The sequence below is a fragment of the Dermacentor andersoni genome, chromosome 1 (assembly GCF_023375885.2).
Source record: "Dermacentor andersoni chromosome 1, qqDerAnde1_hic_scaffold, whole genome shotgun sequence".
Taxonomy (NCBI): domain Eukaryota; kingdom Metazoa; phylum Arthropoda; class Arachnida; order Ixodida; family Ixodidae; genus Dermacentor; species Dermacentor andersoni.
The window spans coordinates 94,919,537-94,945,488 of record NC_092814.1 but is presented as its reverse complement, the minus strand read 5'-3'; the positions used below and the strand labels follow the sequence as shown (position 1 = coordinate 94,945,488).

Genomic DNA, 25,952 nt, shown 5'->3' with positions numbered 1-25,952 from the left:
TTTGAACCTTTTTGCTTCGAGAGTAACGCCTCCCATATGAAGTGCATCACTGGAATTATGCCAAAGTTTTCTTGTCTTGCGTCTGCATTAGAAATCACTTCGCAGGACCTTTGGTATGACTCGAGTCAAACGCGCATTTTGTTTTATCTAAGTGACCTGGTTGTGTAAATCAGCAATGTTTATCGGCATGAAGCGTAAAGAAATAAAACGGAACCCTTATGATTTTTTTCTACAATAGTTTCATTCGGTCGCCGATACGCATAAGTGCTGGTGTTCACGAACACATGCCACCAAAAACCTCGCTGCAGCATGCGCACGCCAATTGCCTATTCCCAACCCGCCCCGTGAGTAGGAAGGCAGTGACGAAGGAAAGACCTTGCGCAACGCTGGCGTGTCCATCACTGGTCAACCAAAACCACGTGGTCCGCTTTGCGCGACTCCATTGGATGGCGGAAGTCTGACGTGAACAGAACAGCTGGTCCGTCCGTCTAGATCAAAACAAACGGCATCCCCACAGAAGGCAGCAAAATGGCTGACGAAACTGGTAGCTCCGTGTCAGGGTCGGAACTGGCAGAATCGACAAGCGACGAATTGTTGGCTGAACCTGACGGACCCGCTAAGAAGCGCTTCAAGGCTGGCGAAAGAACGCCTGGCAAGTCTGACAAATTGGAGCACAGGCTGGGCGGCATTCTTTGCTGCGCGGTCTGCCTGGACCTGCCCCGCACCGCCATTTATCAGGTACGTGGGAGATCAGCTGATCGCAGATCCAATCCCAGGCTCGTAACAGCTTCCTCCCGCCCTTGTGAACGTCGCGGTCGAATAAACGCGGCGCTTCACGGTCGCTCATTCGACGGAGTGTGCGGTTGAGAGTGGCGGCGTATTAGTGTCGCATTGTAGAGATGCAGGTGCTTCGTCGTAGATGTACTGTACATGTACATGTATATATAAATTTCCCCCCTTGCTTCCTGCCTTTTGTCCTGGCATATGTTTTGTGTTTGTCTGTTTAGGCTTCTTTTCTATATAGGCATTTCTTAAGAAATGCATTCACATTCATTGTGTTTGCGTTTTGTGAATTGAAATAGGGACATCAGCGATGCGAAGTGTTTTTCGTGCGGTGTAGTGTAATATTTGACGTCAATTATTGCTTACTGTTAACGCGATAGCTTTACTGCTGAGCAACTGCGGCTGTCACTTCTCAGTTAAGTTCTTTGGTTCCTGTCGTGTGCTTTGCCGAGCTTAGATGATTGCTGCTCTCCAGTTTATCAGTGGCTCGAACATGCGCCTGTTGTTGAGTTCTGTGTTAAAAAACAATGTGGACTGAAAGACATTACGTAACGTGCATTACCGGGACTTGTGCCGTCGCACGCGTTGCCAACTGTTCGAAAGACGAAGATGCACGGGCCTTTTACGAAGACGTGTGCCCTTGGTCACAATTATCACGCACACACGGACTGTCTGTACAATTCTGTAAAATAATCACTGGTGGTGCAATAAACACAACCGAAGCATATATACGGTGTTGATTCTATTGTGTAGACTGTGCATATGCAGTGCTGCCTTGGCTACTTCAAGTGGCAGTTGGGACTGCATGTAGCAGAAGGCAGCTTATGCGATGCCATTACATAGTCATGGTTTGACGCTTCATAGGTCCCCTTCGTGTGTGACACATATAAATTTATAGCATGCTGTCTTGCATGCATTGTTTACATTGTGGTCTAGAGCCACTGCCATTTACTGATGTAATGTGGTTCATCATGCACAGCCTGCCGGAAGATATGTCATCCTTGTGTAAGGGAAAACTAAATTATTAATGGATATCAGAGTTCGCTCTGTGAGAAAGGGTAAGTATACATTGCCAAAGAAGAAAATTACAATAAATTTTTTGTTTTAAGAGTGTGGTTCAAAGTGAGTACATCTCATAATGTGGTTGGCATGGGCCTTGACACAGGGAGTATTCATCTAGAAGCTGCATGCCCTTCGGATGATTCAACTGTAGCTATTGCGAGCAAGAAGCATAATGCATAAAAAAATGGAGGAATTAATCTTTGTTGGGTTCTTGGACACATGCACTTGAATAGTCTCCAATATGGCAAAGGCACCCTTAATATATGGTAGTTATGGGTAGTCTAATTACAAAATGGGCAGATATTGGGTACCGTTTCATCCATCTGCTTTGCAAGCCTAATTGCAAAATAACCCTGTTTTAATAGCAGTATGAACATACAATGAATTGGTGGACCTGAAATTTAGATACAGATTGAGGTGACAAATTCTGCACAGATAATTCAAAGGGATGTAAAAGGTATGGGACTGCACTTGCACAAAGAGATGAACACGGTATTGTTGCTTGCGGTTCTCCAGAAGATAATTTTTTGGCATTATGCTAAACCAGTTATTAAACCAGGTGAACAGTTTCATATGTTTGTGTGCATGGAGAACCGAACACTGCTTATCTTGAAGACACATGTCTCTGGATTGAGGACTGCACTGTCAAATGGCATGCTTTGTTCTATCAAGGAGCAGCATAGTGTGCTGTGTAGCAGGGACAGGCTGTGGGACTGCCTTTTTTTGACAAATTAATGTCTCCAGGTAATGTAGAATAGGTAAGTCATGAAGTTGTCATAAAGGTTTTTGTCTAAACTTCTAGTAATACAGCTTGCTTTTATATATCTTTCTGCCTCTTTCAGGTTCATAGACCAGAAGATCCAGTCGAGCACACTTGCCCTAGCTGGGGAGCTTGCATGTGTCTGTGTACACAGTCTGTGACACTAACGCACTTGACTGTTGGCCTTTAGCATCTGGTGCAATAGTAGCTCTTGCCGCAACATTTCCCCCAGGACTTGGACAGGACTTGGTTGTGGTCAACAGTATTCTTGACACACTATTTTATTTTTTTATTTTTTTTTTTTTTTGTTTCTGTGCTGCTGCCATGTGTGTACAATTTAGGGTGTTTGTGGTAATGCACATAGGTGCTTCAAGTGCCCAGGCTCAAGGCTGGGCCTTTCTGTGCTGTTGTCTGACCACTTTTGCTGCAGTTCTTTTTCCCACTTGCAAGGTTTTCTAACGGAGCAGCTTCCCAAGAGGAGAGCATTCCACAAGGGCAACAGTGGTGATTTTCCTCTCCCTGCTGTGGTTTTGCAGTGCACCAACGGCCACTTGATGTGTGCCGGTTGTTTTACTCATCTCCTGGCAGATGCGCGTCTCCGTGACGAGACCGCCACCTGCCCCAACTGCAGGACAGTCATCAGCCGTGAGCTCTGCTCACGAAACCTCGCTGTTGAGAAAGCAGTCTGCGAACTGCCGACCGAATGTCAATTCTGCGCCAGTGAACTTCCCAGATCACAGATTGAGCGCCATGAGGCAGAACTCTGCGAAGAGCGGTGCGTCTCATGGGATACATTTTCTTGCTCCTTTGCCTTTGTCCATTTTTTTCTTGTTTATAAACAATGGCCATATTCTTGATCAATCACTTATGGGGACATGATTTTCAGTGTGTGTTTGTTGGCCAACTTCAGCAGATGTGACAAAAGGAATGGCACACTTCCAATCAGCATTATTTTCATGTCTCAGAGTTTCTGAGTGGATTGAGAGGTTGCCTATAGCAATACAGAAGCTTTCTGCTGGAAGTTGTCATGTAAAAGTGAATGTAGAGTAATTATGCAAGAAAACTGCTGCAGGTGTCAGTGTCCTGCAGCAACTGACATTGGCAGAACATAAAGAAAAGTAATTTTAGTTAGTAATGGCAGCATTTTTCACTGTGAGTAGGGTCATGAAGTATCCTTGAGACAGAAGAAAGGGCCAGTGAGTGAACGTGGCGTAAGCTCACTACAGGTCACAGTTTAGCATTGAGCTGGAGATATGAGGGCCACTGTCTTGAGAAACTCAATTGTTTTTGAGCCCCTCACTGCATGAATATTTATTTTCTTGTGAAAAAATTGGACATGCCTTTGTTTAGTTGTGATGTGCCTAAACCAACGTCATTTATAAAGAAACTCTTAGTTACAACCTCATGAGCCAAAAATTCTTGCATATTATATATGATACACACCATGCAGTTATGAGCTTATATATATAAATTGATCTGTGGTTTTACATGCCAAAACCACGATATGATTATGGGGCACATCGTAGTTCAGGACGGATTAATTTTGACCACCTGGGGTCCTTTAAAGTGCATCCAAAGCATGGTACATGGGTATTTCTGCATTTCACTTCCATCTAAATGCGGCGGCTGAGCGGTGTATCTTGTGACAGTGCAAAAAATATTGGAACTATTGAAAAAACTTGACATATTGCTTTTGAAAATGGAGTACATTTCTCACAGCGGCAGCTAGTACAAGTTCATTAAAATTTTATGCCTTTCTAGTAATTGATAACTTCATTATCTAGGCCAGATCATTTATAGGCCTTGGTTTTATGTTAATTTTCTGCTTTGCATAGTCTTGAGAAGTTTGATGCATGCCCCCCAAAAAACCTTGTTTGTTGTCTTCTGAGAGTTATTTGTTGTTACTGCTGTTATTAGCTCTTGGAAAGTGGCAGGCCCAACGGTATTTTCATAGTAAGCACACCTGACACTTTTACTTTCTTATATACTATACACCATTAATGGTACCAGGAAAAAGCTTTAGCCCATACAAACATACCTTGCCACCAAGTTTGTTCTTTCACAAGGAAAGAAATCTCTACTGTCTGCCACAAAACCCACAACTGCATGCTGTACCATATATGATACAGCAGTTGATGCTTGTCTCACAGAGCCACCCCAGTGTATTTCTCGATCAAAGCCTCACACTAGGCTAATATACTGTAAATAATTCAGTACCTTAATTTTTTGTGCACTATGTTCAAGTGTATAAATTGTGAAATAACTTGTTTATTTATTGACTTCTTGCACATTGAGTGAAGAGCTGCCACCATACAGCCTTTAAAGAAAAAGTAAGTTAAAAACGATCTCCAATGCTAATATTGCTATGCATTTCATTGCTTGAGAGGACATAGATTCTGGGTGAATATGTAGGATATTCCTCCTTTTTGATTCTGTTTTGCTAGCAATAGTAGTTCTATGTGTATCGTATATGATACACCATGCAATATGGGGTTAGACATTCAGTTCTTAGAGGATGGTTCCTTTTGGTCATCCAAGAACAGCTGTTGTAATTTGTGATTTTCTTTTTTGTATTGGTGTATACCATAGCTGGATTGCTGGTATATCGGCTCCAAATAAATATTTGGCTTTATTTTACACTAAGATGTAAAAGACTCATATTGTGAAAGGTTGGGAAGGAGGTAGGAACTGCAATGCAATTTGTTGTATTCTTGGTGCATCATGGGGTAGTAGTTATTAGAAATAATTGATTTGTGATCTCGAAAATGACATTGCATCTATAGCTGAGCAACAAAAGTGATGGTGCTTTTCGTGTCACATGGGGGGTGGTGCCACAATTTTTCTGTTAGGGGGGTGGGGGATAGCATAATTTCCTTTCGTTGGCGGTGGAGGAGGTCACTACATTACTTGGCATGGGCGCCAGGCAAAAATATTGCAACCCCCAATTTGCAACATGTGAAATTGTAATTCTTAGTATATAGTGTTTTATATTTAATTGGCTTGAATGAAAGACTGCGAGGCAAGCATTAGAGGCGGGCATGTCCAGCTAATACTTGCTGGTAGAGAAAGAACACATGGTGGAGCCTTATCCTCAAATGAGAGGGAACGGCATGTGTGCAAGATGTGAATAAATTCTTGGTCAAGTGACAACTGCTTGGCTGTTCCTAAATCAAGCCCGAGCTCAATGCACAGTGAAAGCATTTGTTACGGTGGTTTGAAAGCATGCTAAAGCTTGAAGAGAGATCAGAGAAAACATTGGGATACTTGCAAACTTGAAAAGCGCTTGTGTGCTATGATGTAATGAGGGCCACTGCTATGTTATTCCATTTGTTGTTTCGTGCTTCTTTGAGGCATTGATTTTCAGCGTAGCGTTTACACCATGACACCCATATAGAGTAACGCAAATGCTAGCAAAATACGTAATGAATGCCTTGCTTACAGTAGAATGCCGCTTCATTTAGTTTTATATTACTTTCTGTGGCCAATTTAAAATTTGAATTCCTTGGTGAGGTGCTAATCTTGTGTTTGATTCTATAAACATAAAGCACAATCTTTCCATTTCCACCATAAAGAGCAGCTGAAAACTTTTTCAAAACCACGAGCTTTCATCTCATTATTATAATTTCTCATCCCCTGAAAACGAAGATCATAGCTTAACAGGCCACAAGTCACCGCAAGCTGCTTTAATTTAACAAAAACGAGTGGCAGTGGCTGCAGGAGATGCTGTGGCTTGTTTAACGGACTCTGACGGTGAAGACGATCGTGATGTCGTCCGAAGTATTGGTGAGGCACGTAATTCGAATATTACACTCGTGTGACCCCTATGTTGACTCAACTTCCTCGCACCCAGTCTTTCATTACTGCGAGCACACTACGGGAATGGAGCTTCGATGAAAATTTCAACTGCAATTGCAGCACTGCTACACGCACAATTGAGAAAATACCTTCAGGAGTTTAATTGTACTGTGGCAGCATTCCAAACCCCTGTAAATCTTCCAAGTTCCAAAACCTGTTCAGCATACCTATAATGTTGCAACGTGGGTCGGTAAATTCAGTCCTTTTAAGTACTCGAATGTTTGCTATACAATCACTTTGGTTTTAAAAATGTGTACGTTGAAAGCAAAGCATCCAGCCTTTGTTAGTGTAGATGTTACTCTGCCGTGGTGCTACATATAAATGGTCATTATTTGCATCTGCCACTTTGTTTAGCCAGACTAAAGTCTTGTCTTTGTGATGCTCTGGACAGCACTGTTTACCTCTGTTAAGAGTGAACTTCACTATATGAATGCAATATATAAGCTGAACCTGTATATCTTTCTTTTGTATCATAAAAAAAAAACTCTTTCGTTAACTGGTATGCAAAGCTTGGTCCAAAAAGCATGTCAGGAGTACAGAATTTCCGAATGGTTTGCACAGTGTGTAAGTGTAAAGTCTACTGCATGGCTGACCTGAGCTTGAGTTGAGAGAGTGGCATGTGAATGCAGGTTGACACGCTGTCGCTACAGTCGGATTGGTTGCCAGTGGAGGGGCCCATACCATGAGCTGGAGGTGCACACCCAAGTGTGCTCCCATCCTCACAAATCAGGCGGAGAAGTGATGGAAGCTCTTGAGCTCATTGACCAGCAGATCCACAAGGAGCAGATGCTGTACAACACCATCTTTGAACTGCTGTCATTTGAGAAGATCACTTTCAATGGTACTGTACGACTGTACTTGGCAAGAGCAAACTTAAATGGCACATTCTGGACACACTTTTGCATTTTACTTGGTTGGACTGCAAGCCAACATGCCGACCTTGTGTGATTGCACAGATTGCACAGTGGCATATTAGCAACAGTGCAAAGTGCGTGGATATGTAGGTTATTGTTGTTCCCATACCATGTATCGGCACAGAAAGTTGTTGACAGGCCATCAAAATTCCAGGAGACTTTTTGCTGGCACGTCAGAGGCATCATGCTTGTGTTTCTTTTGCATAGACGGTCATCACAATTCTGGTTCACCATATTGGAGTGCAGGCTTATCATGAATGTTGGATATCGTGAAGGCATTTTTGTGTTGGATGCGAGTTCAATATATTGAGGTTTGACTGAATGTCCAGCTACTTTCACCACCCAAGACCACACATTTCTGCTGGTGGGTGAGCTGAAGACACCCCAAAATGAGTTGCCAGAAATAGTTTTTTCTGGAAATTATTTCTGCACATTTATATTTTGTTACGAAAGAGCAAAAAGTTGCTAACATTAATGTCTGGCGAAATTGGCAAATGATGCAAGTTCTTGCAATCCAAGGAGACTGTCATCACCTGTAGAACAGAATGAAGCCATTCATTGTTGTAAAACATAAAAGTTTTTTTCATGAGCTTATTTTCTTGCTCTGCCTATATGTATATATATATATATATATATTTAATTGCCTTGTGAAGCCATTGTAACGATTTCCTATGACTGGCTGGAATTTACAGCAATAACTTATCAGGGTAAGACAATGTTAGTCTAATACACGTGCACAGCATCACACGTCCCATGTCCCCATGACAGCACCATCCTAGCCTTTTTGTGGTGCTGATGATTGCAAATGCTCCCGCTATTTTGTGTCTAATGGCACATTCGGCTGGTCATTTTCAAGTGTTCTGGCAGTGCGCATTACATTCGGCTGGTTCTTTTGGAGTGGCTGGTTCTTTTCTTTCGACTTCGCCCTACCATCTGCTAGCCGCCTGGTTAGCTCAGATGGTAGAGCAGCTGCCCCGGAAAGGCGGTGGTCCCGGGTTCGAGTCCCCGACCAGAACGAATTTTTCTTCAACTGCGAGGCTTTTCTTTCGAGGAACCCGTATGGGTTTCCTTTGTAGCAATTTGCTACAAACGGGTGGATGTCTGATTTTCCCTTTATGAATTACTCCTCTCTACCCTGCGGGTTTCCACAGAACTACTTTGTCAAACTCTTGCCTTTGCTTCGAGTTGTCGACAAATTCGACTTTGCCCTACCATCTGCTAGCTGCCTGGTTAGCTCCGATGGTAGAGCGGCTGCCCCGGAAAGGCAATGGTCCTGGGTTCGAGTCCCGGACCAGGACGAATTTTTCTTCAACTATGAGGCTTTTTTTTTGAGGAACCCGTATGGGTTTCCTTTGTGGTGGATCTCTGATTTTCCCTTTATGAACTTAAGTTTTGATGCACAAGTTGTGGTATAGCCTGCAGTGCTTGCGTGCCGAAACTAGATGTTGTGTTTGTGCTGCTGCCCATCATGTGTCCCGGTTAGATTTTGGACGTAGAATGAACTTCATGAATGACCCTTGTGTGGAAGACCTTCTGTGCAAGTGTTTCGACATTAACTATTAACATCTGCTATCTGTGATTCGACTGTGGCCTTCAAGAGTTGTGTTTAGTGAAATAATTATTTACTCAGAATTTCTTATGTTCACACCTGGGTGTCGCACGAATGAGCTTGTAAGAATAATATTATGGAAGAACAAAATGGCAGTTGATGTTTCTCTTCAATAATATCAATTTACATTAATGTTGTTCACATAAGTTCTGGTGTTTTCTAGAACCAGCTCAATTTCAGCATGTAGGAACACCACTGTATCTTTCATATCAACATACCACGGCACGATAATATGAAGCTGCACATTCTGAAACATTTTGCAATAGTTGTTTTTACATAATTTACATGCTTGTTTGAGCATGGTCAGCAGAAGTGACCACTGGCACTTGTACTTAAGCTGCTGGCAAGTCAGGCTACTGTGAATGATTCCACATTCAACAGTTTAAACGAGCTTTTCGAACTCCATTGGAAAGCATTGGTCCTTTCCGAGACTTCTTCACACAGACCAATTAAAAGTGATGTCAAATTACTGCTAATGATATGTAGGTCAACTGTATATGATAGTTGTCAGAGCCTGTGCTGTTAGAACATTTGATCAGCTGTACCTTCTTCAAAAATGTTAGTAACAATGCACCATTGTTAGCCTCCGTACCATAAAGTAACAACCGTCAGAATTACTGGCAAGCTTATGCAGTTGTGCTGTGGGAGTAGGCTATAACCACCACGCGTGGATATAGCCTCGTAGTCAACAAAAGTGGTTATCGTGGGAGGATGATGCAATACTGAAGGCATATTAGGGCTAACAAGTACAAGGCATGTAGATCAATGCATGAGCCAGAATGGATGCACTTATGCCATGTAAAAGATATCTACAGGAGTTTTGTTTCATCAACCGTGCCTGCAATACAATACTGTCCAGAGTTCTACTGACAGTAAGTGGGTGTTTACCAACAAATGTTTTTGCCTGTGCAATGGCAATACCCACTTCGGCCAAGTGTGTACAGTGAAACCTCATTAAACCGTAGTTGGCTGGAGCTCGGAAAAAGTACGTACTAAACAGTGGTACTGTTTAACCGAAATAGCATGAGCTCGCCCACTTACCTGTCAAAAATGGAACTCGGAGAGAGTGCGATGAAAGGGGAAAATAACATGCAGTATTTATTCCCTTCGCGCGACAAAAGTGTTATTTTCGTTTGATGCCGCGGCAGCCTAGCACGACGGCAGCGGCCTCAAACTTACTGAAGCTGCGTGCCAGCTTTTCAGCCAGCCCCCTCTTCTCGGCAAACACTCGCATGGCAGATTCCTCGTTGGCGTTACGTATTCTCCGTGCACGTGCGCAGTAGTGCTGCACAAGTCCCGGGGTGCCTTTTTCATTGCCGGGTGCCGGAGTTTGGAATACTTTTCGTTTGTAATAGTTACATTATCGCGCCCCTGTTCTCGTCGTGACGATTGCATTCATGAGGCTGACGAAGCGCGCAGCTTCTACCCCTGTAGGGCCTGAATCGCCTGTCCTGTCGCTTTCCGTGTCGTCCTCATCACTGTCACTAGTCGACACTTCGGCAACAACAGAGGCAACGATGGCGAAAAGTCTAACTTCGTAGCCATCATCTCTTTGCGGTCTCAGTAGCGCTGCCAAGCAACTTTTTCGCATTCCAAATGTCACACACTGTAGTCAACAGCAGATCCCTGTCGTGTGCCAGTGCCGATTCTTCGTGTCATGTTCGATAGAATGGACAATGTCTAATTTTTCTTCTATGCTGAGCAGCTGGCTTCTTTTTTATCTGAGCTTCAGCATGACGCGAGTCCTCGATTGCGCGACGCCACAATGCTCTGGCACAGCGTCAAAATGATGTTGATGTTGATTGGCTTCACGCGCAAACGCACAGGGCACTTGGAGGCCGTTGCTCCGATCTCTGAGGCTTGTTGTTCTGCCGGGCCGCCCATGGAGACGACGCACCGCCGTGTTTGTGCAACGAAAAGTGGAAACGCTACGTTTTAACCGATGCGTACGCAATAAGCTGGTGCGGTTTATGCGGATACAAAACACATTATGTTCCATGGCTCCTGAGTCGGGGATTTTACTTTACTACTTTTAAAACGAAACTACTGTTTAAGCGGGTACGGTTTAATGAGGTTTTACTGTACAATAAAAGTTGGTCAGTCACTCACTAAACATGACCTGTGACTGATGAGTTGCAGTGTGGCACTTGAGGGATGTGGCTTTGACAAGTGGGTTAGCAAAGAGCATTAACAGCGGCAGTGTTGTACCTGCTTGTTTGTGGAAAATGAGCAGAAATGCATAGATGAAAGACTGGCAAACAAGAGGATAATTTTTTTGTAGCATCGCGTGGGTCTTTCCCGTGTCTTTCCTGTGTATGGGTATTTCCTGTAAAGATCAGGTGCTATTTGTTCATTGCAATAGGCATAGATGTATGCTGTTGGCTCTCCTGTAACATCCTTCGAGGAGGCATTATGGCTGGCATTTGTCACCAGAGAATGACAATTGGCTTAACCACATAATTGGTGATGTTGTCTTAGGTAATACAGTCGGAACCCACTTGTAACGATACCGGTTTTGACAATATATTGGTTATAACAATGAAAACCTGCTGCACCGTCAACTTTTGTATGTTTTCCATAGTGAAATAACCACTTACTACAATGCCCCGATGCTGCATTATCGATTGTGACGATGAAGGCTGACTGCTGGGTGTCTGAGCCGAAAGGCAATGAAATTTGAAATCTTTGAAAAGAAAAAAAGAAAATAAGAAATTCGAGCTGCTGCACGATGGCCCGCTGCTCCAACAGCTGCCGCGTGCTCACTTTCCAGCCTTCTCCGCACGCCTCTCTCCCGTTACTCTTCCAACCCTCCAAACACGAATGGGCTGCGCCCATAGCTCTACGCCGTGCCACCCTCCAAAACGCGAATGGACCGCGCGAACTGTGCTGCTCCCAGATTGCTCGCTTGCTCCTCATTCTGTACAGTTCTGCAAGCAGCTTAATCGCTGCATTTGTCTTTGTTGGCTGTGTTGAAATCGTTCCTGGCCACGTGGTTTCTCAGGCTCGTTTGACTCGCCACTGAAACGAAAGATGGCTGATCAACCTGCTGATCATTGGCAATGCACGACATTGCAGGTGGAAAGAATGCGCACGACTATAGATTTGGAAACTAAGTGCTTCTAACTGATGAGGTGATCGTTGCGAACGTGCTTGTATCGGATAGCGACGGTGACGACGGCAGCGATGACGCGGTAGGGCAGGCTGCCTCAACGTTGGCCTCACAGGAGGTCTGGCAGATGATTCAGTTCCTCCGGGGCTTCATTTTTGCGAGGAACCCTCCACTGCACTACCTGGAGCACCTGGAGGCAAAGTTCTGACTGGTGTTGCAGAAGTCGCGGGGCATGGTAGTGCTGAACTGAGCATCACAAGTTGGCGGTTGGACGTAATTATATTTATTCAATCGTGTATTTTACTAATTGTAGCAACGTGTCATTATTTCGCGTCATTGCTGGCACCTCCAGGACACCAAAGTGGCAACGGGGACACCAAAGCTAGAACCTGGACTGGTTCGTGGGTTGGGGCTCGCCGAGGCCTGCGCGTGCAAGGGGTGTATAAGATTGGCTGTCCACTATCGCGGACACCCAATTTTTTGTGCAAACATCCCCTGGCACTCTTCGATCTCCGCGGCCCCAACCCACGGGCCACCCTGCTTCTAGCTTTTATCCCCCCGCCTGCCTTATTATAACCTCAGGCGCTCTCCTGAGGCCTCCGTTTACAGTTCCATGTCCCCTCCTGGAGTGCTTGTAAAAAATCCAAGCTATCGTCGCGACGAAAAAAGCGACCCGCAACTTGTACAACACCAGTCAGAACCTTGCCGCACCTGGATCCCTTGGAGAAGGATGTCGGCAAGCTTCGCGTAAAGCACGAAAGATTGATAACTATAGGGTTTTCTCGTGCAAGCCAGTGAGAAGTATGTGGCGAGATGCTTGTGGCGATCTTGCCTCAGTGTTTCATCTGGATTTCTCAAGCTGACAGGCTGCTGCGGCAACCCTCTCACATTTTTTAAAACGCCCCTTTTGGGGCCACCAAAGCGATGCCTTGGTGGGGCTCGCATAGCGCTTGCCACCTGTAAACCTTCTTTGCAGTTGTTATAGCAGTGCCATTCTTTAACACCGACAGCCACGGCTTGTTACACGCGATCTGAGCGCCCAGGTAGCAGTTAAACGAGTGAACACAATCACCAGCCAGATGGAGGAACGTTATGGGGAAGGGCACTGGCCTCCCTGCCATTATAGTTTTCTCACATCTACTCTGCCATCCTCCTATGTTGATTTTTTCATGCAACCCGGTTATAACAATTATCGGTTATAACAATGGAATTTTCGTGCCACTTGAATATTGTTATAAGTGGGTTCGACAGTATGGGAACATGCGTGATCTCAATATTCTGACTGGCATTTGTATGAAAGGTTTTGTTTGTATTATGTGCATCATACACTGGTTTGTTGTATGACTGTTTGTGGTCAGTATAGTTACCTACAATTTTCCCTGAACAGCTTTTTAAAAAAATTTTGCACTCACTGCTGCTTTGTTTGTGCTCAAATTTTGCATCAAGGTTGCATATGATTTGAATCGTTCAGCATAACTCCTTGCATGTTGTTTGCCTGCCTTGTAAAAAAGAAAAAAAAAAGGAAGTGGAATCCATCATTTGGCTGTCCTCACTGATTTATGAAAACCAATCTTGAAAGCCATGCTCTGCCATACTGCAGATGTCAAAAGGGACCAGGGAATATCATGGCCACTGTTTTAGGAATAACTCTGCGAAGGGTGCAACCAAAGGCAACTTTGAATTTTTTCTTGATTAATGAGGCAAGTAACAGTGGCAAGTGTTAAATTGAACAATCCAGACCATAAAATGCAATGTTGATGCAAAATTTAAGGAAACATTAAACTTGGTAAGTGAAAAAAAGAATTTGAAAGTTTTTAAGGGGAAAATGCAAATCAATGTATAAATCTCTTATCTTCCAAAAGGGATGAGAGAAATTGGTAAAAGTAGGGGTCTGATGAAAAACTTATTAAAAATTTTCAACTTCATTATCAGGTTGCATATCGGCAAGCTGTGGCCACATAGTTAAGATGTTTCTTGTCAAGGTTGCCTTCTTTTTATGGGATTTTTCTTCTGTTACATTGTGGCACAAAAGGTTTCCTTTTGCAAAACTTAACACTAGAAAAATTGGGTGTTATTAATTTTCCTTTTGCACAGCTGTATCAAATTTACTTTTGTGGCTAAATGAGTATGGTTTTCAGTGTATGTTTGTAATGGCTGTGCCATTTTTTCCAGATTTGCAGTTTAAACCATACCGCACAGATGAGTTCATTCACAAGCTGTACTATGAGACATCTCGCTTTACTGCCTTTGGCTCACAGTGGGTTGTAAAAGCACGTGTGAATGACAATCAGCGTGATCCGACACAGTCTTGTGAGCGCACCCTCAGCTACCACCTTGTGCTCAAGAGCAAAGCTTCAACGTAAGTAGCACCTCTGAATTAAGCCATTAAGAAAAGGTCACTGGTTCATTTCTTTATTAGAAGCCAAGCCTTGGCAAATTTAGTAGACGATCGCTTACACTCCAACACTCACTCGTACTTGTGGGTACACACTCAGTCACGCTTGTATCCTGTTGCTCTCTCTGGCCTTCGCATCCACACTGACATTTACTCGCATTCTTCAGCACTCATACGTGCATCCACTTTAACTCGTCAATGCTCATGGCCGCCCGTACTCCCACTTGAAAAACAAATGTAAAGGAGTGCAGTGCCATCAGCAATGCGACGGGCATACTGTATATTATTCAGAATGTGTAAATATGGATAGAGTCCTATGCTATATATGTAGGATCCTTTGTTTTCAGGTAAAAGCTGATAATTCCAGATTTTGAGTTAAACCAAATTTTTCCCTAAAGTTTACCCCCCCCCCCTTCGTAAAGGGGTAATAATAAGTGCAAGGGTTACATAACCAATGAACGCTGCCCACCTTGTGTAAGCAAGTGGTCAAGACCATTAGTAACATTACAAAAAATAAACATAAAATTCAACAGCTGTAACGTGCTATGAAGCAAACGAGCAAACGTAGCGCTGACGTTGCTCTCTGTTGTGAACAGTAGCTCTGTTAAGAGGAAGCTTTACTCTACTAAGTTACGTTACAAAGAAGGGTGGCAGATTGGTTTAGTGGGTATTCCATTTATTTTGTTGCAAGGGAGCATGGTGTGAAGCAGTAAAACAGGACAACAGACAAGGACTAAAGGCACAACAGGATGGCACAGGAATGCTCAAAATGCATATGATAACATAAGTAAACAAGGGCTTGTAAAACAACAAAAAGCATCTCGCTTCTTTGAATCATGCCCGTGTGCATTACCTAAAAGTGCAGAGAAGAAAGTATTTGTTCATGTGGTTGCTTTTAAAGGTGTAAGTAATGCTTACGAACAAGGATTTGTGTAAAAGAGTTTGTCATATGACTTGTGAGCAGCTCTTTGTCATTGCTTATTCCTGCGAGTGATTGCGTGAATTAGTCATTTGTGAAAGTTACTAGGAAAATCTCAAACTTTGGGCAAGAAGCAAAAACCTCGACTTCTTTCTCGTTTTCCTTTTTGAAGGTAACAGATTTTTACCCCCCAAATTAAAAAAAAAAGATATGCAGCCTGACAGCAAAGGACTCTACATACGTGTTGCAAAAGCGCTTAGTTTTCTTGCACTTTGTTGGTTACTACTGTAGCATAACAAAGGTGTTGTTTGATATGTCTTATTTTTGTGATGGATGAAGAAAATACTAAAAGAAAGACGAGCATCTTTTAAGCTGGTGCCAATGGTGTTCTATGGGGGAAGCAGGAATCGAGCATTCCCATTGACTTATGCCTAAGCCCCAGGATAGTACAGGCCAATGTGTCAAGTATAGTCAGTTATACTGAGCAATAGCAAGTGAATTCTGCCAATATTAGGAGAGGTAAAAGTGGATCTAATGTATGTTTGCATATTGAGTGTCATTTGTTTGCAACAGTCTGTGGCCAAAATACTCCTCACATAAGTTGCTTGCAGACCGTTTATGCCATGGCAAATTTTTTGTTTTACTTTAACAATAAGTTTGACTGCTACAATAATATTAGAAGTGTGCATGCATGAGATTGTGAACAAGCTCAAGTCTACATTACCTACACTAATGAGAAAACATGCAATCTGATCAGAGGAATATTTGTGGGATGGGAGTACATAAAGGCATTTATGTGAATATGATGGAACGGCTACCTTAATCCTGTGCCCTGGACAGTTCTTATACCCATGTCACACTGGACGTTTTAATATCATTAGATTCGAATTACATTTGGTGCAACGAATGCCATTTGCCCTGTTGTGATGCTACACAGGAAAAACTAATCTCATTCGGTCATGATATCAATGGCAATCATTGCAAAAAAAGTTGATGTGAAAAGTACAATGTGGTATGTGTAAAGTGTCTCAAAGTCAGTCTATTTATTTTTATATAAATATGGTCTGTCACTTCACTAAAACACTCATATAAAGCTATTTCCAGAATATCTGGTCACGATAAGCCAAAACAAGGCTTAGCCAGCTTAGTAGCCATAGACGACAAATTGAAGACAAACAATATGACTGACATGGCAGCGCTGAATGACAACGCTCAGTTGCAGCAGGTGAAGCGGCTAGTTGATGTGTACTTTGCATTGCAAGCGAAGCATACTAATTGGAAGAGCCTCCATCGTCTTTAATAGACACAGGTGCCATTCATGACGCCAAAAACACACGTGCACATAGGCGCCCCATCGTTTACAGTATGGCTGACTAGCAAAGCTACGGCAGTCAGATGCAAGTGAGGTGGAGAGTAAATACATTTTGTGACAGCTGGCCATATGGCTTTTCTTTCTCTAGTTAAATGACAGGTGCCTTAAACCAAGGAAAATTATCTTTTTTACACGAATGCTTCTAAAATTATGTATGGTAAATGTCATATTTTGCCTTGTTTCTGGAGTAGAGAGTATACATTCGCTTCGAGTGTGAAGCTGAAAGAGCTTCTCGAACTCATTCGATTGTGGAAGTCATTTGATTATATAATGGCATTAAATATGACTGTGTAGCAGCCAAATAATATCATTCAGTGCTAATTCCATTCGATTCGAGTGACATTAAAACGTCCGGTGTGACAGGGGTATTACTCGGTTAAAATGTTTTTCGCAAGTGCCAGGGACTACGTAGTCTTTGTCATCCACATGTTTGGCCACTCTTTCTAAGTGCCAGTAACGGGCTAGGCTTGTCCAATCTATTTTTACATTCTCACGAGATCACTTTTTAGCTGTAGGGGTAGGAGGCTTACAGCTCCATTTGTCCGGCAGAGATATAAAAAATTGTGACTGGCAGTTGCATGTTGCCGTGCCCATCGCGAAAGTTCGGCTTTCATTTGATTTAGCCTCCAAGCTCCGAAAATGATTTGCTTCTCTGTGAAAGCATTGACAGTGATGGCAGTGTTTTCAGTGCTATAGATGCCGCCAGTGACTCCGATGTCGCCAACTGCGACTATAGTTCTGATAGGGCGCGGCAGTGGACGAAGTGCGATGGACATAACCTGGTTCTTGTTATTTCGAATTTCAGGCCCAAGTTTATGCTATTTTATTTATTTGTCCATACTGTGAGCCCTTTTCGGGCTGCTACAGGGTGGGAAATACAATCTTATAACAAAACAGTGGCATGCGCAAAAATAATTAATCAGTAATTATATACAAGGCATGTATAAGTACAGGGCACACATACACTTATGATTAGTAAAATAGCATTTCCAAATTTCTTTCGCAGGAAACCACAGAGTCAGCATTTTCGAAAATCTCGGAATTAAGTTTGTTCCAGTCAACAATTGTTTTAACCAAAAAAGAATGCTTAAAGACATCAACTCTGGAGGAATAAGGCATGAAAGCATAGCTGCGATTACTCCTTGGTGATATTCTTCCAGGAGGTCGCAAGTACAGGCTGGGATCCACGCTTAGGCTTCGCGTTTGTAATTGGAAAATGAATTTTAATCTAGCAACCCTCCGGCGCTCAACCAGTGTCGGAAGGTTAGCCCTATCAAGTAACCCTGTAACTGATTGTGTTCGATTGTAGCAGGAAAAGATAAACCTGGCAGCAAGTCGCTGTACTTTTTTTAGTTTATTAATGATGTACTTGCATACTCTAGACTAGGGCGAACAATTGCCCGATATGCACTTAGTTTTACATCAGAACTGGCAAACTTCAATTTCCTTTGTAACAAGCCGAGCTTTCACTGTGCGGATCCACAAGTGATCGCCATATGACGGTTCCATTTTAGATCATGTGTTATAGTTATTCCAAGATATTTCATTTCTTTTGTACGTTTTATTATATCGCTGCCAATAGCATAAGAAAAAAGCGAGGGTAGTTTCTTATTTGATATAGTCATGCAAGCAGACTTCCTAAAGTTAATTTGCATATCCCCATAAAGTACACCAGTCATTAATAATCTGCAATGACTCATTCAATAAAATTTGTTCACTGGCGCTGTTTACCCGGTAGAACACCAAACAGTCTTCAAAGAGTCGTACTTCAATCAGTAGGTTAATGTTCATGGCGTGAGAAGACCGCGCCACCCGATTGGTTGAGCTGGCTGGTGTCGTCGAGGAGGAGGAAACGGCTGAACACTTGATACTTTCTTGTAAACGACTTTACCCTGCAGTTGAATGTAACGGGGAGCTATTCAAAGCTTTGGGTTTTAAGGACAGTGAATATAAAATAGACTTTGAATAGGTACAAATAACTAAATGGAGGCTATCTGATTGGTAGATAACATAACGCAAAAGTAAAGGAGTAAATACATAGGTATGCATGCATATAGTACCGTTCAAGGCTAGGTGGCGTGTGCCGCCACCACCTGATTCAAAGGGTTGAGCCTAATTCATCCATCCATCCATGCTAAGCGAGCCGGCCCGCGCGCCGCTGTCGCGCTGAGACGCCATTTTGAAAAACTACGTGCAGCGACTGAGAAATGCAACAATGCCCGGGTCAGCGAGAAAGTTTCATACGCTGAACAAATTCGGCAGAAAGCGGAAGAAATCGATGGTTGGTAATTTTAAAGGTCGTCGCACTTCCCCAAGATGTGGTGAGGGCGATGTAGAGGCTACATAGAGTGGACAAGGCATCGAAGTTGGCGACAACAGCGTGGGTCCAGCCTGTGCGCCACCTCGTGAAGCCGACAGCAACCGCCATGACATGGTGATGCTGCAGCCTTCTGATGTGGAGCAGAACAGGATTCGAACCGAGGAAGAACTCCAGGAACTCGCGTCAATGGCAGCGATGAAAGGAAATCGGATTGTTTTAACCGAGACAGCGGGGTGGGTTGACAGTACGCTTGACGAGACTGCATTCACCATCATCAATTTGTATCTGCAAAACCAGCTTTTGAGGTTTGCAAAGTACACAGCGTGTGATAGCGGCAACGTTGAGTTCAAGAAAGGTGAGCGAGAATATGGCCTCGCTGTGAAACTTACGCTCTCATGTTCCAACTGCGGAGACATCGCGTGGAGCTTGCCGCACATAAGCGCCGATCAGACGGTGAACCCGTTCGTTGTAAATATTTTGGCAGCGCGTGCTATGCAGCGCACTGGGAACCAGCAGGCAGCACTTAATGATATTTTTTCGGTGATGGAACAACCGCAGTCTCCACTACAAGACGTGGTAGAACTACGTGAAAAAAAAATTGACCCCTGCAGCAATTTGTGCGGCTGAAGAAGTGATGACCAAAAGTGCATAGTCGGTTTAGCAACTATACAGTGTGCTGAACCTGGGAAACGCTAACAACATCGCTGTATCTTTTGATGGTTCGTGGATGACACGTGGACACTCATCCCATATAGGGGTAGGCGCAGTTGTTGAACTTTTCTCGGGGCTAGCGCTGGACTATGTTTTAGGCAATTTTTGTGCTGGCTGCGAGCGGAGACTAAAGAAGGATGACGCAATGTACACAGCTTGGAGGGCTAGCCATTTATGACAGAAGAACACAGACAAGAAGGTTGGAGAAATGGAGGTGCAAGCTGGCCTTCTACTTTTCGAGAGGTCCCTCATGAAAAATGGCCTTCGCTACACAACAGTGCTATCTGATGGCGACAGCCGCACTTGGTTTGCAAGAGGCTGATGTCTATGGTTACATAAAAATTGAAAAAGAAGATTGTGTTAACCATGTGCAAAAGCGTATGGGCACAGCCCTGCACAACTTGATCATGAAACACAAGGGGACAGAGAAGCTTGGTGGCAGAGGAAGGCTCACGGGTGACCTCACAACAAAGTTGAGCTCTTACTATGGTTGGGCGCTTAAATCGCACAAAGGAGATGTAGAGGCAACTCGCAAGGCTGCGATGGCGACATATTACCACATTACTTCTAATGATAAAGTTGCTAATCACAGTCTGTGCCCAACAGACCCAGGTTCTTGGTGCCGGCAGAATGCAGCAGCAGCCAGAAGCGAGCCTACTCCCAAACACCGGTATAACTTGCCACCTCATGTGTGCAAAGCATTGCTTCCAATTTATGAGCGCCTCTAGGAAAGGAAGCTTCTTGAGTGGTGCCAGAGAGGTAAAACTCGGAACAATGAGAGTTTACATTCCATAATCTGGCCACTTGCATTAAAGCAACGCCATGCATCATTATTTACTGTAGAAGCCACTGTGGCAGAGGCAGTGTTGCGATTCAACGCAGGCAACAGGAGGACATCGGCAGCAATCCTGAACAAGCTCAGCCTGAATCGCAGCCCAATGAGCTACAAACGGATAGCTGAGAAGGACAAACGCAGAGAAAAAGAATGTGCTCAGAGTCATTCCTTGGCCGACAGTGTTCAAGGGGCACTGAAGAGACGACATTTAAACAGCAGCAGGCAATTAGACTACATTCCTGGTGGTTATTAGGAATGTATGTGTGTAAATATGTGCAAAACATCTGTTAATTTTCATTAAATTTTGTGCTGTTTGTTTTTTGCATTTTTCTCAAAGCACAAATTTTTGGCTCCATGCAATATTGAGGCCTTGATATCTCAACACCTAGAACAGTTAGAACTGAAATTCTTTTTGTAGAATGAAGTCTAATGTGTACTCTATGAAAGATAGCAAGCGGATTTCTTACCTTTCATTTAAGAAATTATTTTGCTACATTACGTGCCATATGGTTGCCACATTTTGTGCGCTTACATTCAATAGGCTGTAAAGTATCTATTAATGGTCACATCAAAAAAGTGTTTGCTATACTTCAATCCTTACTTCTTATGCTATCTAACCATGCCTTACAAATAATTTTTATTGTGCCATTTATCTTTAATTGAGGCCGCAAACAATGGGAATGAAATGTTAATTTCCTTAAGAACTAATTGAGCTACACTAAAACTAAGTACATATTTGAAATCGGTGCACAATAAGTTGCACGAGTTTGATTAGTATGAATGGGAAAATAAAGATTATTTATATAGCAGTGTGCCCCCTTAAAATATGCCCAAACACGCTGCACATCATTTTCCTGAGGTATCGTGTCAAGAGCTATCTCTAGATTATCGAGGATTGGTGTGACATCTGCCCTTCAAAAATTTAGCACATGCATATTACAATGTTTGGCAAAACCCTTATCGTCTATCCTAAGGGTGGCTGCTATGGTTTTATGGTCCGATATTCCATTTTCTACATCGATTTGGCAATCAAAGCTGTCATCCGATAAAAATACCAGATCAAGTATTGAGTGGCATTGGCCCTGTATTCGCGTTGGTTCATTTACCACTTGAATTAGACTGTTTTGCCATTATTTCCAACATACAGTCCCCGTGTAGCCTATCGACAGTACTTGATATGCGTGCGTTCCAGTCAACACCAGGCAGGTTAAAATCGCCCATTAGTATTAACCTACTACGTCTGTTAGTTATGCTTACAATTTAATCATCAAGCTTCTGAAGAAACGTTGAGGAACTGCCAGGGGGCACGATAAATAACACCAATTATTAAAATGAATCTATCCATGAATAATTTGCACCAATTGCTTTCGTGATCCTCAATGACAGGAAGTGGTTCGTACTTAATTGAGTTCTTGATTAACAAGGCAATGCCACCGCCCCTTGTTGCCCTGTCATTACGTACGACATGAAAAGAATTGGGGAAAACTTCTTTAGAATGACAGAAAGTTGAGCTAGTTGGTAAGGATTCATTATGCAAAAAAGAGGTGAGGCGTGCAGACAGGACACAAGAGTGGAGAAGTGGACAACATGAACGCCGCGTTCGTGTTGTCCACTTCTCTACTCTTGTGTCCTGTCTGCACGCCTCACCTCTTTTTTTGCATAATGAAAACTTCATTTTTAATGTCGCGTTGTAACCACGTCTCCGTAATGCCAACCACGTGCGGGTCATGTATTAAAGTTAGGAATTGGAATGGTTCGTGCTTATTAACAATGCTTTGTGCATTTATATTTAGTAGCCTTATTTCTTGGGGCTTCTGTGGTCGCGAACACTCATGCGGCCCAGATTGGCTGTTAGTGCGTGCTTCGGCCCGTCTGTTTGCCATCAAGGCCCATGTATACGCAACGTCGCCGATAAATAGTTTGTCATGCATGAGTTTCACCCTTGCGCCAGACTGCCGATCCGACTGCGCTGAACGCCAATGCCTTGTTTTTGCACTGTTTCTTTTGAGTAGTCATCAGATAGTGTTATCTTCGTATCTTCAGTTTTTTGCAGTTCTTAAAGATGGCCATTTTCTCACTGTAGTTATATAGCTTCAGGATAATGGGTCTACCTCGGTTTGCCTGCTTTTAGCCGAGCATTAATCCTTTCCACTTAAGGACACTGCCACACCAAGGCGGTCACCAAACACACCCTTAATTACTTTGTCTTCTATGTCTTTGTGCATCTCATTTGGGCGCTCCAGTAGACCAAAAACCATAATATTGTTGCGTCTAGCTATATCCTCCAAGTCATTAATTCTTTGCTGCTGTAATCTGATAGCACACATTGCGTTCAAGTGCAAGTAGCTTAGTGCATGACTGCGCCACTGTGTCCAGTTTTTCCTTGAAACGTGCAAGTCTATCTCCATCAATGCCTGCTTGTCCAAGATAAGTTTAAGCATATCCTCAGTTGAGGGGCCAGGATCTCTATATCTCGCTGCCACCAAAAGTTGCAAGCAACATCACAATGTGCACAAAATTTCAGAGCATTTCATTGGGAGTGGCAGCACAATTAGACAAAGATGATTAGAACAGAAACCATAAACAGGAGAATAGTAACCAACCTGCAAAGCAAGCCAGCAATGTCTTAGCGACATGGTCACTTCGGTGCTGCCGCTCCCACTGAAGAGAAACGGACGCAGGGAAGGCTTCATGCACTCCGGGAACCCCGTAGATGTGCCTCCGATTGGTGGGCTCCAGTTGACGGTCAATGTGACGTCATCGGAAGCAATCGGCGATGAAGATTCCAAAACATAACATGTGCTGCCTGTAGTGCTTGACACTGCACTTGTTGTGAACTTACTATGCTCATGTAATACATATTTTGAACCTGTAAAAAAAATTGCTATCTGGATGTGCAATTAAAAAAAATGTCATTTTCTGAACTCTTTGCTGGCACTTGAACAGCGCAGTAAAGCAAATACTGTGAACTGTGCACCTGTGGAATTCAAAAAAGACGCTATAGGCAAACACCGGATCAATCTAGATTGTTTGACTAGCCTTCTAGAAGCCTTGCAAGGTTTGTTGTATGCCAGGAGATGGACTTAGTTGCAGAGAATATTGCAACTGAAAGGGTTGCAAAATGAATCCGCATTTTAAGCTGCCCACAACAAAAAAACTGTCTTGTGTAGCTGCACTGGTGATCTCGGAGGTCATGCTCTTGTTGGTCGCTACAGTCTCCGAGACAGAGGCTTACCCAGAGAGGATGCCATACTCCTTCCTGTAAAATGTGCTGACAGAATGGTGTGAATGATTGAGTTCTGTAGGAAAATTTGTGAGTGCATTTTCTTTCCGTTTGAAATGCAACTTTTACTCTAGTCTAACGTGCCCATCGTGTCTTTCATGGGTAGAAATGTGAAATGCAATACCTTTGATTGTTCCCTTACCTGATTTTCATAAGATACAGAATCGGCAATGTGTTCTCACTTGATAAAAGAAAGAAACTCTGAGGCTTCTGAGGCTGCTGGAGGTGCAGTTTGGATGTCAGCTATTGGTGGTGTCCAAAAATGACAAACTCCTGGCACCTACACTGCAGCAAAACATAGCTTTCAATGTTGGGAGGTGGGATTTGAAAACCACGGATTGCAGTTTTGGTTTTGTACACAATTCTAATGTGCTAAACGTATTTTAGTGAATCTCATAGTGTGGCTGGTCCCAGTGAGCTGGAACCAGCCACACTATGAGATGGGTGATAAAGAAATTATACAAAAGACAAATGGAAATTAAAAAAATTGGGGATAACGCAGCCTGATGTTGTGCACCTGATGTGGTTGCATGTCTGCTTGAAAATGACAGGCTATGTAATTCACACTTCTGGTAATTCAGACATCCATAGTCCCCAGGGCTTTACATGAATTAACAGAAATCTACTAAAGGTTAGAAATTTAACGGACAAGCAAACTTCCTACCACTGTGGTTAGGCATGACTAAGTCATGAAAGAGCTTGACGATCAAAAGAGGGAACAATCTTAGTGAATCATAAGTGTGCACATTGCCCTTTTGAAGAGAATGGCAGATTGCTGCTGTGACATTTGTTGTGCCAAGAGCAGAAATGTTGAGGGCTGCAGTGCGTTATGCATAGCCTACAAGTGAGTGCACTAGTGGAAATGCAGCGGTGCTGATGTATTCTAAATATTGAAGAAAAGTGAGTGGACTCGCGCTGATGCTGCACTGTGAAAATGATAGATTTTGAGCCGTGTTGCTGATGTATAAAGAAGTCAAAGTTAAAAAAACAATTGTGTAAGGCTTACCCATGTGCCATGTGCTTACCCAGCAGGCATTTCTTAGATACACTACAACAAAAGAGGCAAAATATTTTGTTGCGAGAGCCTTTGGAACATAAACCATTTTTACACTGAAGCTGGTTTGAACAGAAACCAGCTCTCTCGTCAGTGCTTAGTCACAGCACGTCCTCATGTTTAAGAAGTGGTGGTTTTGTGAATTTTACGCTTAAGCAACCATGAAACCTGTGTGTTTTGCATCTTGACATTGATTTCACACATGGCTTTTTCACCATGTATTACTTTTCGGAGTATGAATTTAGCCCGGGAAGTGATAAAGGTCATGGGTGCCTACCTTTCAAAAGTTCATGGCTACTCGCCTTCAGGATAAATGTGAAGGTGTGTCCAAAACAACCTGTTAGGGCAGCTGTTAATTGGGTACTGTGCCGTGTTGAGTCTGTTAAAATATGCATAGCAACTTGATGGTGCTTTTATTGCTGATTTGATTTAGTGGAAGTTTCGTTCAAGCTGCTCCTTACAATGGGGTTTGTTTCTTGCCATGTAGCACTATGGGCATCCACTACATGGTGCTCAAGGGCCCATTTGGAGACCTCAAGGTGAATCCGCGCCTCTACCAGCATGAATTTACAGAAGCTGCCATGGAGAGTCCGTATCAACCACTGCCGTTGCTGGACTCTGCCGAATGTAACAAACTGCTTGCTGCCAAAGCCTTCAACTTTCGCCTCATCATGTTTCATGTGACCAAGTGAAACTGCCACCAGTCATCCAGATTTCAAGCACACTGTATATTTGACTTCTCTTCTTCCTGAAGATCTGTATCAAATCCCATGTGCCACAGATTACTTCTGCCTGGTGGCTTAATTTAGAACCATTCCCCAATCCCTTGTGTCACACAAATATATCCACTTTCCTGTCTATTGTGCTTTTCTCATCTCTGTAGTCTTTTGATGACAAATCACCATGACAAAAATTGTGCGCACCAGCAAAGTAGTCACAAAGGCATGTCAGGGTTCGGTCAGGATATACCC

The 25,952-nt window shown here is 43.2% G+C and overlaps 1 protein-coding gene across 1 annotated transcript; it reads left to right on the top strand.

The window, feature by feature from the left end:
• Positions 1–17: 17 nt before the first annotated feature.
• Positions 18–25,839, top strand: LOC126545804 (zinc finger TRAF-type-containing protein 1-B). The gene is made up of 5 exons (XM_050193808.3): positions 18–738; positions 3,142–3,380; positions 7,090–7,301; positions 14,265–14,451; positions 25,469–25,839. The coding sequence occupies exons 1-5, from the start codon at positions 529–531 to the stop codon at positions 25,671–25,673; spliced, it is 1,053 nt and encodes a 350-aa protein (XP_050049765.1). The 5' UTR covers positions 18–528; the 3' UTR covers positions 25,674–25,839.
• The last annotated feature ends 113 nt before the right edge of the window (positions 25,840–25,952 follow it).